Source organism: Aotus nancymaae, unplaced genomic scaffold (genome assembly GCF_030222135.1).
Source record: "Aotus nancymaae isolate 86718 unplaced genomic scaffold, 86718_ANA_hifiasm-v0.15.2.pri h1tg000003l, whole genome shotgun sequence".
NCBI classification, from domain to species: domain Eukaryota; kingdom Metazoa; phylum Chordata; class Mammalia; order Primates; family Aotidae; genus Aotus; species Aotus nancymaae.
Genome location: NW_026988414.1, coordinates 67,153,112 through 67,168,476, shown reverse-complemented (window position 1 = coordinate 67,168,476; position 15,365 = coordinate 67,153,112). Strand labels below are relative to the sequence as shown.

The window sequence follows — 15,365 nt, the reverse complement described above, 5'->3', positions numbered from 1 at the left end:
TGAGCGTCTCTGTTTCAGCCCATGTGCCCCCTACCCTAGCCGGCGTTTAGTCTCCTCAGCCACCCCAGCAAAGGGACCCTCACTCCTCCACAGGCTGCCCAGCCCCTGATGGGTTGGTTGTTTCTGATTTGGAGAATTCTTCCTCATACAGAGCTGCAAATGCCTCAGTGGCTGAGGGGAGGCTATAGTGATAAGTCACTCATTGACAAACACTAGTTTATCTACCACAGAACAGGACATGGAGGGGATGGGTCAGATAACAGGTAAGGCTTTTGATGAGATGATAAGACTGAAGTAGGAGGGAAGGAGGCAGGCCAGGGCCGGGGTGCTCCAAGGTTGCAGGCACCCAGTGGGTGATGAGCACACGCCAGGGCCTGGCTGAGAGAGGAGAGGTAGAATTGACAGAGGACAGCGGGTGAATGGCAGGCCACCCTGCGTCCCTCTGCTTAGGCCCTTCTTGGATGAATGTCAAGTTCATCTGATAAACTCACCCCTGGCGGCGGCTGCACCTGCTTCTTTCTTTCTGAGCATCCACATCAAGGCCATCTGAGTCTTCAAGACTCTCAGCTGAAGTGGACCCTGGAAATCACCTAGTGATGGCTCCCAGCCCCATAGGAGACACATGAGAAAGGGCTCTGCTTCCCAGTGTGTTCTTTTTCACATGCTTAACGTTCAAGGGCACCTCCCTATCTAGGGATCTTCCTCCCGGGGAAGGTGGACACTGTGGCCGTAGCTCCATGACACAGGGATTGCCTCAAACCACTGGCCCGCTCGGAGCTGCTCCCTGCCAGAAGCAGCAGTGGGTGTGGACTGGGGACGTGCTCTTTCCCAAATGAGATCATCTCCCCCAGAGATCCCGCTAAGAAATGAGTGCTGTGCTCATAGCATGGGGACAGATGACACTTTTCCACGGAAGCCCCCATGCTGCTGAAATCCTTCTCCTTTCCCAGTCTCTATCCAGTCTTCACATGAACAACACCCTCTATCCCTTGAACCCCTCCCCTTTCTCTAGATTCCATCAGGAGAGAACATTTCTTCCTCCCGTTATTCCTCCCCATCTTCTCCAGTGAGCTGCGTTCTGACCTGCACAGAGGCTAGGGAAGCCAAGAACCACATCCAGAGATGAGGAAGGCCGGTGGCTGGCGGTGATATCATGGTTGGAGGAATAAGGAGCAGGAGAGACTCCGCGGAGCTTCCTTCAGAGAAAAAGGCAGGGGGATGAGGCCCAGTTAGCAGAGACAGGCAGTCCACCCAGGGGCAGTCATTTGGGAGAGAAGTAAGATGCTGATGAGTTGATCAGAGAAGCTAGAAAACAGGGAGGTCTTTTGCAAGAGTAAAGAGGAGGGATGCATTCCTCTCCTGGAAAGACCCAAGTTTGAGCAAATTTTCTCTAGCACACAGGAGGGTATCAGGGTTGCAAGAACTAGCTTGGCATCACCAGGCCAGCCCCAGTGGCAGCCTGCAACTCTAGCAGCAGGGCAGGCCCGGCTGGGTTCTACGCTGTGGGGAGAGGGGTTACAGCTCACCTTCACGAGGGGCTTGAGGCTGAGGGACACTTTTCTGGACCCAAGTGCTGGAGGGGAAGGAGGGGATGCCCTCAGTCCCAGAAGCCAATCTGATAGAGGCTTGCAGAAGCACTGGCCATCGGGCTGCCCAAGGAAGTGCCCCCAGTGCCCATCTGCCTGCTCCTCCCCTCTGAGGGGAGATGGATTGGAAATAAGTCCAGAGGAGGAGGAACACACAGACTCAGAACATCACTACTGGAAATGTTTGTAGACCGCCTGGCCCCACTTCCTCATTTTCTAGAAGAGGAGACAGAGGCCCAGAGAGGGAAAGTATATTGTTTCAGGTCACACAGCCAGTCGAGAAACCAGGTCTTCTGATGTCCAGCCTAGTTCTCACCACAGTGGTCTCAGCACTCAGGAGGGGGAGTTATACTCCCATGTCCCCTTTGCTGAGTCCTGGAACCAGCTGTCCCAAAGTCAGAAGTTCATCCTGTGGCCTTTGACCTTAGCATTCTGCCCTCCAGTCTCGTCTCCCCAATAACAGTTCCTAGAAGACCTCAGGGAGAGAGAAGCTTCTGTCATTCCAAGGCCACAGTCATGCCTCAAGGAGCTGGTGCTCCCTGCCTGCCGTCCATGAGTTTTGAATTAAGAGGGGGTCTGATGGCAGCCATGGTGCCCTCCTGCCCACTTGCCTTAAGTCACCTTCCTGAGGTTTCAGCAGCACAGCCCAGCTCTGGGGCTAGGCTGGGCTTTCCATGGAAAGGTGACCACATTGCCTGGACCCTCACCAAGGCCTCTGTCTTTCTGACATCTGGGTGTGTCCAGAAGCCCCAGCCAGGGCAGAAGGGCCCTGCGGCCAAGTCTCCATGGTGCAGGCAAGAGGAGAGAGAGAGAGAGCTGGGACCTGGGTGATACTGAGCGTTCGATGGTGATTTTCTTTCTTTCTTTTCTTGGCTTGGGAATGCAAAATATTATCATTTTTGCCTGGAGATTTCCCTTCCTAAATGCACTTGGCTCTGGCCAACATTAAGATGAGTTTGCATTCCTCCACACTGCCTGGTTTCCAATTCTAAATTGTTTGCCGAGACTCAAGACAGATGCTCGAGTGCCGACAACTGGAAGTCAACTGCACATCTGCGCAAGGGAACCTCACTGACACGGGCCGGGGTGGGTCTTCAATGTTACAGAGCAGGAGCCTCTCATTTTACAGATGGGGAAACTGAGGCCCAGAGAGGCATCGGGGCTCTCAGTGGAAGTTAATGACAAAGCTGAGATTAGAACCCAGATCACCCCACCCACGTCCAAACTTCTCTTGACTTCGCTTCACGCTCTGTCGACTTACAAACAAGTCTGTTGCCTACCCAGCGTGGCTGCAGGCTCTGAACACCACAAGTGGTGTCTCAGCCAGCTTGGTGTCCCCACCTCCTATCATGGAACCTGGAGCTCCATGGACTCCAAATAGAGGTTTCTTGATGTGAAGGGCTGTAGAGGGGAGTAACACAGAAGGAGTGGTGGTGAACGTCGATAAGTATGAAGACAGGCTGGTGACCTTGGACATATTGCCACCTGCTCTAAGTCTTCTCACAGCAACAAGGGTTTTAAACCCAATAGAGTGGTTCTCAAACTGTGTTCCAGGAAGCCCTAAGGTTTCAGTGAAGTATCTTAGATCTGCTACTGAGGGTGGGAAACTCCCTAGCCCCTAGTCCAAACCCCAACATCCAATTCTCGTGTCTGTTTTTTATGTATATAGTTTATTCAAAAAATGTGGGATTCACTATAGAAAAACAAAGTTTGGAGGCTAATAGATTATTTGATCTGGAAGATTCCTACTTGTTCTTAAAGATAAAATCATGGCTCATGCCTGTAATCCCAGCATTTTGGGAGGCTGAGGTGGGTGGATCGTTTGAGATCAGCCTGGCCAACATGGTGAAACCCCATCTCTATTCAAAATACAAAAATTAGCTGGGCGTGGTGGCACGTGCCTGTAGTCCCAGCTACTCGAGAGGCTGAGGCAGGAGAATTGCTTGAACCTGGGAGGCGGAGGTTGCAGTGAGCTGAGATCACACCACTGTACTCCAGGCTGGGTGACAGAGTGACACCTTGTCTCAAAAAAAAATAAAAAACCTAATGTTACCCCTCCTTAATAACATTTGCTACACACCACCTTTGACCCAATGGTAGCTTGTCTGGTGGGCAGTTCACGTCATGCCCCCTGGCAACTGGAAAGAGAGAAAATGGAAGCTCCATTCTGCGCAGAGCTGCTCCAGAGCCCAGAATCCATGTGAGTGCCTGGCTGGCTGCTGGTCTGTGTCTGCCATTCTCTGAATGATTCAGGACAACCCAGCTATCAGACCTGGTGCATGGCTGAGGCAGGGAGAGGCCATGACTTGCTTGTTAGACCACAGGCTACGTCCGGGCCCAGCCCTGCCTGATGTTGGGCCGTCCTGATGAGATCTTGAAAAGGCAGTGATTGGGGTGCTACCCCAGAAACCACGAGTCCCCAAAGATCCCCAGCTCCTCTTTTCCTCACCCTTGTCCAGTCATTCTGTAAAACTCTTTCTCCTCCTCCCTGATGGCCCATCACTTAAGAGCTGAGCTGCATCAATTACCAATTGCTTTAATAATGTCCTATAACAAGTAATACTCCCAAATCTCAGCAGCATACAATAATAATTGTTTAGTTCACATGTCTGTGGTCAGCGAGGGGTGGGGCAGTGAACTGGTCCAAGCTAAGCTCAACTGAGTGGCTCTGCTGGGCTCACTGGGCTTGCTCGTGGCTTTGGGGGTGCTGACCTCACTAGGGTGGGCTGGGGCAACTCAGCTGTGGCAGCTCTGCTCTGAATATCTCTCACTCTTCCTAGGGCCAGTGGACTAGCCGTCTCACGCTGCTGCCAAAAGTGTAAGCCATCAGAAATAGACAAGGCGTCCTAAGGCCCAGGCTGGGAATGGGCACACATTATTCTGCTCCTATGGCCTAGCCCAAAGTCAAGTGGTTGGGGGAAATACACTCTGCTCTTTTAGAGGCAGGAATTGCAAAGTCCCAAGGCTAAGGGTGTGCATACAGAGAAATGAAGAGTGGAAACTAATGAGCCAAGCTGGAGCAGGACCACTTGGTTTCATATCCCAGCTCTGCCACCCACTAGATGCGTGACTTGGGGCAATTTACACGATCCCTGTGCCTCTAGTTCCTCACTTCTGCCGCAAGGTCATCCAGACTTTTAAGCCTTTGGGACTCTGGCTCTGTCCTTCTGGTATACCTGGTCTTCTGTGCTCTGCCTGTTGTGATCAGGGAGCCACCACTCAGTGCTGTAGCGAGCAGAGGGCATGGGCCCGGGATGGGTGAGTTTTGAAGAAGAAGGGGTGTGTGGGAGGGGAATGAGCCTGAGCGAGGCCACTCTAGGGTCGTTGTTGTTGAGAATGTGTTGTTGTTGTTGATGTTGTTAGAGCTGAGTTTTCTACTTTAGCTCAACACATTTTCCTGAGCACTTTGTGTGCCAGGACTCATGGTGGGATAAAGGGATAAATAGAACCCAGTTCTCCTCCTCACATTGCTCAGTCCTAAGACGGGGAGAAGACTGCAAGGAATCAGCTCTGCTCGGCATACACGTCTAATCCTATTACTTAAATATTCACTCTACACCCTCTGTGTGGCGATACAGGCAGAGTTGCTACCCGTGGGATGCTCATAGTCCACTGTGAGTTCCCTGTTGGCCAAGCAGCTGCCCATGGGGGGCGGACCTGCACACTCTCCCCACCTGCCTGGGGGCTTCCTGGGGTGAGGGCATAGTTACTAGGTCTCCTATGAGAGTAGCAGGTCCCCAAGGACAGGCTTTCTGCTTCTCCCCAGAGTCAGAGGGTTCCCCGAGCTCTTCTCCAGTGGAGGCCTTCTTCCCTCATCAAGGTATCAGGGAAGATTCCCAGGGGAGGATGTGCATTTGTGCTGAGGGTTGAAGGTGATGGGAAGCTCATCAGAGAGGCTCGGGCAGAGGACATGGCGCGTGCAGAGACCCTGGGGTGGAGGAAGCAAGGTGCATCTGGGGGAGCAGAAAAGGGACCTAGAGGAACTCGCACAAGGCATGGCTGGGGAGAGGCTGAGCGCCATGGGGCCACATGGAACATTTTGGACTTTCTCCCAAGATCTCTGGGAAGTTATTTGGAAGGAGGAGGAGAGGCAGGGAAATGGAGCAGCCCAGCAGAGTCTCCTTAAGCTGGAGCGAACGCTCCCCGCAGAGCTATTGAATGGCCTTAGCCACGTGCTGGCTAGCAGCCCTCAGCACCTGGGACCAGGACTGCCCTGCCTGGTGGTAGGCGGCGGCCTCCACCTTAACCTGCTGGGAATGGAGTGGCTTTGAGAACTGTGAGCCCCAAATGATGCTCTGGCTTGATGCTGTGGTTTCCATCCCTTCTTGAGAAGTGCTAAGTGCTCTTGCTAGAAGCTCCTCTGTTGCGAGGACCACGCCCCCTCATTCCTCCCTTGCTCTGTCTCACTAGGGCCTATTACAGGAGCCTAGACTTGGGTCCTTGGGCTTCCATTAACACTCCCAAACCTACCATTGCCTTCCTTCCTAAATACCTCTTTGAAACGATGGGCTTGGGCAGAAAGGCAGGCTGGCTGGCAGCAGAGCAAGAAGCCCCGTGTCTTCCTTACTTGCCGGGGCAGAAGGGGCAGCAATGCAGAGCATGTGGAGAGCCAGCAGTCTGAATTTCTTCCTCACTTTCGAATGGGTGGTTCTTTCCCCCATAGCAGCAAGAGGTTCGCTTTGCCGTATCTCTTTGCCTAGGCCAGTTTATGGTCTTTTCTCCCTCCTCCTCTCCTTATCTGTGATTTGCTTTTAGACGTGAAGATTCCTGGGAAGAGGGAGATCATACCAGAGATTCCTGGTGATAAACCCCGCCTCCCTCACCCCATCCCAGTGTTCTCCATCCAAGGAAAATGAAATCTCTTGCTTACACAGGTGCAGCTGCAGCATGGAGCAGAGCCCAAAGAACTGGAGACCTGGGGCTGGGCAGCGGGGAGACTGCTGGGAGGTGTTCATGCTTAGGTTCCACAGAGTGGCTTCCTCTGGTCATCAGCTCCAACCTGGTGCTTCATCCAGACCTTCAAGGCCCTTGGGACTCGGGCTCTATCCTTCTGGTATACCACTTATTGTGATCAGGGAGTCACCAATCAGTTCTGTATTGAGCAGGATCTTAGAGCATGTGGCTGGGGTGAATGAGTTTGAGTGTGTGGGAGGGAGACAAGCCTGGGTGAGGCCACTCCAGGGAGGACTCAAGTGACTGAGGACAGTGGGTGGCTGAAAGGGGAGAGGACGAAGGCCTAATGGTGATGGGCTAGACAGCATGGGACCTATGAGGCCTCAAAGTCATCCGGGCGCTTCCTAGCTGTATGACCTTGGCCAGTTGCTGACTTTCTTTGTGCCTCAGTTCCCTCATCTTTAAAATGAGAATAATAATATACTTGCTCCAAAAGGTTGTTATAAGCATTGACTGCATTTAGAATAGAGCTTGGTACACAGTAAGAGCTTTGTGCATGTGCGCGATTATTTTTATTATTGCTATCTAAGTGGTAGGGGACCATCAGTTCCTAAGTCAGGGAACTAGGAGGTAAACTAAGGCTGGAGGAGCCAACAGGCACTGATTGTGAGAACAGATCTAGTAGGCAAATCTATCTGCATCTTTCAGGTACTGGGCAAAGATAAAAGCCATTCATGGATCTGGCCTTGAATAGCATATAACCTAAGACAGCAAGGCAGATGGGGAGGCAGCTGTTATCCAAGGCAGGGAGTGGCAGAGCTATGAGCAGCCCACGCTGAGGGCCCCAGAGGAAGGACCACTTTGTAGCAGAGGTATCATCAGAAGTGGGCCTTGGAAGTGTAGGACAAAGGGAGGAAAGGCCTTCCAGGCATGGTGAACCACATGGGCAAAAGCACTGAGGCCAGCCCAGAGAACATCGTGATCCAGTTCAATTCAACCAAGATGGATTGAGTGCCTTCCCTGCACCAGGCACTGCCAGAGGCTTGCTACTCCCTTTAGTCTTGCCAACCACTTTTCCGGATATTATTATTCCCATTTTATAGAAGAGTAAACTGAGAATCAGAAAGGGGGAGTAACTCCGCAGGGTCACCCACTTAGTAATGAGTGCTGGAGCCAGTCTTCTAACCAAGTCCTCCCTGAACTGAAAGCCCCCTTCTCTTCATGCCTGGTCTGACTCTCAAGGAGCCTGGCAGGATGGCAGGAGGAGCCGGGCAATTCCTGACACCTCCACCCAGGTAGGCTTCTTTTTCGTGGCTCCACATTTGCTCCAGGAAAGCCTGCCTAGCACCTTTGGGCCACTTCACCTATTCCTCCACATGGCCCTTCAAGGCCAGAATCGCACCTCCAGAAGCCGCCTGAGCACCCAGCCCACGTGATCCTTCTCTCTAACAAACATGGCGTCTGCTTACAGGGCACACTTGCACTCCACGTGCTTCCTGTGAGCCACTGTCCCAAGCTGGTAGGACCCATCCTCTCTTCTTGTCTTGCCCTCCACTCATCCCTTGTGCTAAGTGCCAGACCTAGGAATGAATAGCGGATAGACCCCATCCTGCCCTCATGGAGCCTGGGTCCCGATGTGGGAGATAAGAGTAATCGGTCACATCCATGGAGTACAATTACTGACTGATAAGAAAAGGAGAGGTCACCAGTCACCCATTAGTAAAGCACAGGGGTGATGAGATCATTAAGCAAGAGCTGCTGTAATCAAGGTATCAGGAAAGCTTCCCAGGGGAGGCCAGGGGAGGATGTGCATTTGTGCTGAGGGTTGAAGGTGATGGGAAGCTCATCATAGAAGCTCAGGCTGAGGAAATGGCGTGTGCAGAGGCCGTGAGGTGGAGAAAGCAAGGTGCATCTGGGGAAGCAGAAAAGGGACCTAGAGGAAAACTCACATGAGACAAGGCTGGGGAGAGGCTGAGGGCCACGGGGCCACATGGAATATCTTGGATTTTCTCCCAAGATCCCTGAGAAGCATTTTGGAGGAGGAGAAGTAGGAAAATGGAACAGCAGAGCAGACACTCCTTAAGCTGGAGCGAACGCTTCCCGCAGAGCTGTTGAGTGGCCTTAGCCATGCGTTGGCCAGCCACTCTCAGTACCACCGCCTGGTGGTAGGTGGCGGCTTCCACCTTAACCCGCCAGGAATGGAGTGGCTTTGAGATCGGTGAGCCCCAGGCGATGCTCTGGCTTGATGCTGTGGTTTCCATCCCTTCTTGAGACTGACTGATGCTTTTTTCGAAAGACAGACAAGATTCTATGAAAGGGAGCAACAGTTGACGTAACTTTGGCCACGGCCCACAGGAGAGCAGCCCAGGAATTGTGGTTTTTTTGCCCCCTCTGTCATCAATATCAAGAGCAGAACAGTGGCACGCTGCCCAACCAGGCTCCCAACATCTCTGCAGTCGGTCTGTTCATTCCCATCAAAATAACTTTATTTTGTCTTGTTGGTATTTGGAGGTCATCAGTCTCTGAGAAAAGCACATTTCCCAAACATGAAACCCATCTGCCATAAAAGGAGGAGGCCAGAGATCTTGTCAGGACCTGAGGTCAGAGACGGACTTGACTGACATCATTTTTAGGAAATCTACTCTCTGGTTGGTTCGGTTTGGTCAGAAGCAAATACCAACTGGTCTCTGGGCAAGAAACCAGCACTTCGTAATTTAATGCCTCTTCCTTGTGGCCAGATTTCACTAATCCTGTCCCCAGTGAGGTTGGGGCTCTGTCTAGGACTAGTCCCGCCTCCCCCTGGGCCCCCAGCACCCCCTCATTGGGCACCTCACTTTGGCTGCAGGATGGAATGCAGGTGGCCAGCTTTCTCTCCCATTGAATCTCCCAACTGGAACCCAGAGGCAGAGGCGGTGGGATCTAGGGCAGGAAGCGGAGACCCTCTTCTCTGAAAAGAATTTTCCCTTCTCCCCAGTGAGTCCTTCTTATGAAAGGCTGATCTAGAGAGGAAAGAGAACACATTACCCTGGTACCCTAAGCTATGTGGTCATGTTTCTAGCTAATCTGTTCCCAACTGAGTGATTTGGGGCAAACTATTTAATCTCCCAGAGGTGTGATCACATCTGTCTCACAGGGTTGGTGTGAGATTTAATTGTTAATGTAGAACTAGTGGTTAGATGCCTGCAATCATGCCTGGAATATATCAGTGCTCCGTGTTCCTTCCTTTCTCCTTTTCCTCACTGAGGGGAGAGATGGTCCCAGCCAAATGAGGGTCATGGTCTCTAACTCTTTAGTCAATCAGTATCTATAAGCTGGACCTTCATTCAAGTACGGAGGATAACAGCAGTGAGGACACAGCAGAGTCCCGTGGCACTTAGTGACTATAGGAATATTCTAAATATCAGCCACGTAACAATAAATAAATGTCATGTATTTGTGATAAGTGCTATGAGGAAAAATGGGGTGCAGGAAGGTATCCCTGGGGTGCTGTGGTGGCCTGCTGATGGACAAGATGGCATTGAAACAGAGATTCTAAGACTGGAGGGAGGGAGCCTTGCAGGTAATGGGAGGAAGAGCATTCCAGGAAGAGGGAACAGCCACAGCAAAGATACTGAGCAGAGAACGAGTCTGACGTTGGAAGGACAGTGAGGGTCAGTGTGACTGGAGCAGAGGAGAGGATAGAAATTAGTTGGGCAGAGTGAATGGGGTGAGGTCATGGAGGGCCTTGCAGTGAGGAGTTTGGCCTTGGCTTCGATGGGGTGGGAAACTCATCGATAGAGGGGATGGAGCTGAGGGGTCATGGGGTCTAACAGGTCTTGGAAGGGTCCCTCTGGCCATGGTTGCACAAGAAGCACCGATAGAGGCCATGGGGTGGACAAGACCCCAAAGACACGATCTGTGGCTTCATCTTCACTGGCCCGCACCCCTCTGTAGGCCTGGAAGTGGTAGGTTGTCTGGATTTCCTGACAGCTAGAACATACCTTCCTCTTCCTGCTGGGATCAGACGCAGGAAGGGGAGGACCTAGTCTCTAGTGTACACCAGGAAGCCAAAGTGTTGTCCACAATCAGGGTGTATGTGGCCTGTGCATGTGTGTGTCTGTGTGTGTGCACATGTGTGCATGTCTGCGGGCGTATGAGTTGTGCGCATGTATGTGTATGCATGTGTGTTCATTCCTGGGACAGATTTGGAGAGAGAATGAGTTTCTCTCTTCCACTGCAATACCACTTCTGAAACCCCCGTGCCCACCAGGCTCCCAGCTCTGCACAGGTGACACTGGTGCCTCTGTTTCTCTCCTCTGTGACATGGCTTCACCGGCGGGGACCTGTGTTCTTCATGACCCTGTGCTCACCTGACCAGAGTCCTCTTCTCCAAGGCTGCCTGCTGCTAACCAGGCTATTAAGTTCATTCATGGCATGGGCTTTGTAAACAAGACACTAACAGGTCCACATACGCTTCCTTCCCAACCCCCACTCCAGGGCCGTGACACTTAATTCACGTGGCAGATTAGAATGGCAAAGACAGAGTTGGCAGCTACGGTCACTTGTCCTCCCCTGTACCCATAGCTATCAGTCACACTCTTGCCCGCGGAGCCCAGACTTGACCTCAAAATCTTTCCTCAGTGCTCCAGAAATGCTAATGATCAATTGCATGTTCAATAAGATAACAGGTACCTAATGTCCCTACTTGTAGGTCCCTCAGTTTGACCTCTGGGGACTTTAATTCTATGACTCTAATGATGGAACTTTTGGTCACTGTATCTGTTTGCTGAGCATAAAAAGGCGGGGTGGGGGGGCAGTGCTGTGGGAAAAATCACTTGTTTCTGTACAATAGGCTTTATTCAAGTAGGTGCCTCAGGGCTTCACCCTTGAGTACTGAACAGGGGTTAGTGCCCAGGGAAAGGAGAGTGGGGCACTCGCAGATCCAAGCCTGACGTTCAGAGCCCTACCCAGTGGGCTTGGGGCCACGGGCAGGTCAGTTAACCTCTCTGACCCTGGGTTTTCCCTTTCGGCCCACCTTACGGGGTTGTCATGGAGATCGAATGATAACATACACTAGAATCGTCTTTGAAACTTACTGAGTACCCTGCATGTGAAAGGCGCTACAATGATAAAAGGCCTATTCTGTCAATTCATTTTCACTTATCTAAAAGTTTTGGCTCATGGCAGGATTCCATCCCTCGTATTTAATGCATCCCAAGTTTGATGGTCTTGCGAATGGTGACAACCAGGATGGGTATCAAGGCTAGATGTGCCCTGAAAATGCCTTGTTGGAGGGGAGGCATCATAGAATAGGTATCTGAGGTCCTAGTTCTGATGTTACCACTGACCTGCCGTGCACCCCTGGACAAACCTCTTAACCTCTCTGGTGCTGTACCAAGTGCATCCGCCAAGTGAGTCACTCATTCTCCAAGGTCCTGTGAGAGCAAAGGATGGCAGATGTGAGGAGGCCCAGAAACCAAAAGTGCTGTACAGATGTGAGTTGCTATTTTGTTTCTTGTGATTTGCCCAAAGGGGTAAAGCATTTGGCTCCACACAGGCTTCCCGCCATGAAGAATTAGTTAATTGGCCAGTGACTTAAACAAACAGGGTCGACCCTTGGGGCCAGAGCGAAAGGGTCGTGGGGCTTTCTCTGTGCTCTGCTTTAGCTGCCCCAGCCAAGCAGAAGCCCCTGCCAAAGCCAGATGAAGCTCTGCCAGCTGGTTCAGAGGGAAGTGGAGAGCCCAGTGCTGGAGCCCGTGGCCACTAGGACCTCAGGCTTGCAGGGGAGGGGGAATGTCAGTTCCCTGACTCTTCAGCAGATAGGGGAGGGGGTAATGAGGGCAGGAGAGAGGAGGAAAAAAAAGAGGAGACCAGCAAAAGCCAGAAGAAGCAGGTGGGAGGAAGGAGTGATGGAGAAGGAGGGAAACTGGCAGTGTCGGGAGTGCTTCTCCCCTTTGGGCAAATCACAAGAAAGAACAAAATAACAGCTCACATCTGTATAGCACTTTTGGTTTCTGGGCCTCCTCACATCTGCCATCATTTGCTCTCACAGGACCTTGGAGAATGAGTGAGCATCATCCTCACTTGGCAGATGCACGTGGTACGGCACCAGAGAGGTTAAGACGTTTGTCCAGGGCTGCACAGCAGGTCATTGGTAGCGTCAAAACAGGTTGATGAGAGCAGGTTTTATGCCTCCCTTATCCATGTACAGGGTCTGTATCAGGCCTTTCTTTGTGGGGCTTACAGTAATACCTGAGACTGAGTAATTTATAAAGAAAACAGCCCAGCCAGCATGGTGAAACCCTGTCTCTACTAAAAAATGTATAAAATCAGCCAGGTACTGTGGCATGTGCCTGTAGTCCCAGCTCCTTGGGAGGCTGAGGCACAAGAATCGCTTGCATCCGGGAGGCGGAGGTTGCAGTGAGCCAAGACCGAGCCATCGTACTCCAGCCTGAGCCACAGAGTGAGACTGTCTCAGGGAAAAAAAGAAAAAAAAAAAAAGAAGGAAAAGAAAAGAGGTTTATTTTGGCTCACAGTTCTGCAGGCTGTACAAGAATCATGGCACCAGTATCTGCTTCTGATGAGGGCCTCAGGGAGCTTCCACTCATGGTGGAAGGAAAGCGGGGCCAGCGTGTCATAAGCAAGAGTCAGAGCAAGAAAGAGAGCGGGGAGGCCCACCCTCTTAAACAGCCAGATCTATGGGAACTCAGCGTGAGAACTCACTCATCACCAAGGGGATGGCACCAAGCCATTCATGAGGGATCCATCCCCATGACCCAAACCCCTCCCACTGCGCCCTACCTCCAACATTGGGAGTCCCATTTCAACGTGAGATTTGGAAGAGATATGCATCAAAACCGTATCAGGTTCCTACAGGACAGGGCTGGGATCTCTCCCATCAGACTGTGGGCCCTTCCAGGCAGGGACCATGTCAGCCACCTCATCCAGGGACGCCCCAAGATGAAGAAACATGCTCTCCCCACAGCCAAGACCCTCCAAGGTTCATGACCTGCCAGTGGGTCCTGACACAGCCCAAGGCTACACCTCTGCCTGTCTGACTCCCTGCTTCTCTTCTCTTCTCTCTCCTCTTCCCCTGCCTCAGGGTTCACGGACACCTTCAACATGGACACCAGGAAACCCCGGGTCATCCCAGGCTCCAAGACCGCCTTTTTTGGCTACACGGTACAGCAGCACGAAATCAGTGGCAATAAATGGTGAGTGAGAGCGGCCGCCCACACGCAGCCCTGCACCATTCCACACCGGCCCCTCCATCCTGCCCCTGTGCCCCGAGGCTGCCCTACTGGCCCTCACATGGAGACTGCCATTGCCAGTGACTTGACTCTGTCCCAGCAGGTCAGAGGCTGCACAGGCTCTGCTCCTGACTATGAAGGCTTCAGCGTTCAGTCTGTCAAGCCCTCTATCTTCTCATCCGTGAAATGGGGATGAATGAGCCCTACTTCTCTAGGTTATGTGACAGCACAGGTAGCAGGCACCTGGGGACCAATCGTTAGCCCCTGGTCCTGTCCACCTGGAGAGCTGCTGGAGGTATCTCTCAGATGGTGGATGTGTGTGTTCTCAAGCTGAAACCCAGGCAGCGATGGGGCAAAGGGGAGGGAGAGCCAGACCAAGTGGAGGGAGAGGGCGGGAAAGATCCCCAGGAGCCCTCCAGGGCAGGAGCAATCAGGAAGAAGAAAGGAATCACCTGCAATTTTAAAAGTAACTTTATTTCAACATATTTTATCATCTAATTCACTCATTTCAAGTACTCAAGTCAATGTTTTTTTTAAATGAAAATCTACCATGTTGTAAATCACAAAGCCATCCCCACAAATCAGTTTCAGAATATTTTTATCACCCCAGTAAGACCTCTCACCACATGTACTATTAGTATTCCTCCTCCCCACTTGGTCTTTAGCCGGCAGAGGCAACATCTTCCTTCCTTCCTGGGATGGAGAGGCCAGGCCTCTGCATGACCCTTTTAGAAGCCCTTGCACGGTCAAGTGACCACATGTACACTGGTGACCAATGTTCTCCGCTGCCCTCTTCCCACTCTGGCCCCTGTCTACCCTCCCCAACCTCTTCCACTTCTTGGGCTCCCCCGACCCCCTTACTCGTGCTCAATGCTCCAGCCGCCTGGCAGGATCGCAGCACTCCCGGTTCCCCAGACCTTCTTCAAACATGCTCTTCCCTTCTGTGACGCCCTCTCCTGACTTCTCTGCTCACCCCACCACCATCTGGCTAATTCCTTCATATTCTTTTTGATTTTTGTAAAGAAATATCTTGCTTGTTATCTTTCTACCTAGGTAACATACATACGATAAAGTGTAGATATCTTGAGTGTAGGGCTTAGTGAACCTCCAGATGAAATACACTCATGCAGTCACCTCCCAGAGATATACACCATTTCCAGCATCCCAGAAGGTGGTGCCCAAGCACTCCACCCAGCAGCGCCCCTCCGGGTACCCGCTATGCTGACTCCTATCGCCATGGATTAGTTTTGAACTTGGCATAGGAGAAATCATGCAGTCGGTGCTCATTTGACCTCTTTCACGCAACGTTGTGCCTGTGAGGTTTACATGTGGTTAAATGTACCATACTTCATACTTCCACTGATGAGTAGTATTCCCTTATATGAATCTACCGCAATGTATTAAAGTTTAGTGTTTATTTTACTCTCTGTGAATTGTTTCCAGTTTGGGCTGTTGTAAATAAAGCTGCTATTGGCATTCACGTACCTGTTTTTTGATGGGCATATGTACTCAGTTTTACTGGGTTTATACTCAGGGATAGAAATTGCTGAGTGAAAGGGAGTTATGTGTTTAACTTTAGTAGGACTTACCAGGCACTGGTTTCAAAGTGGTTTACCAATTTAAACTCTCTAGTAAAATAACAGAGTTCTGGTTGTGA

General features: G+C 51.5%; 1 protein-coding gene across 1 annotated transcript in view; it reads left to right on the top strand.

The window, feature by feature from the left end:
• ITGA11 (integrin subunit alpha 11) overlaps positions 1-15,365 on the top strand; it is a 153,956-nt gene that overhangs the window by 15,828 nt on the left and 122,763 nt on the right. The window contains exon 2 of the mRNA XM_064382029.1: positions 13,561-13,672. Coding sequence (XP_064238099.1) covers positions 13,561-13,672 — 112 coding nt within the window. The remainder of the gene's footprint in view (positions 1-13,560; positions 13,673-15,365) is intronic.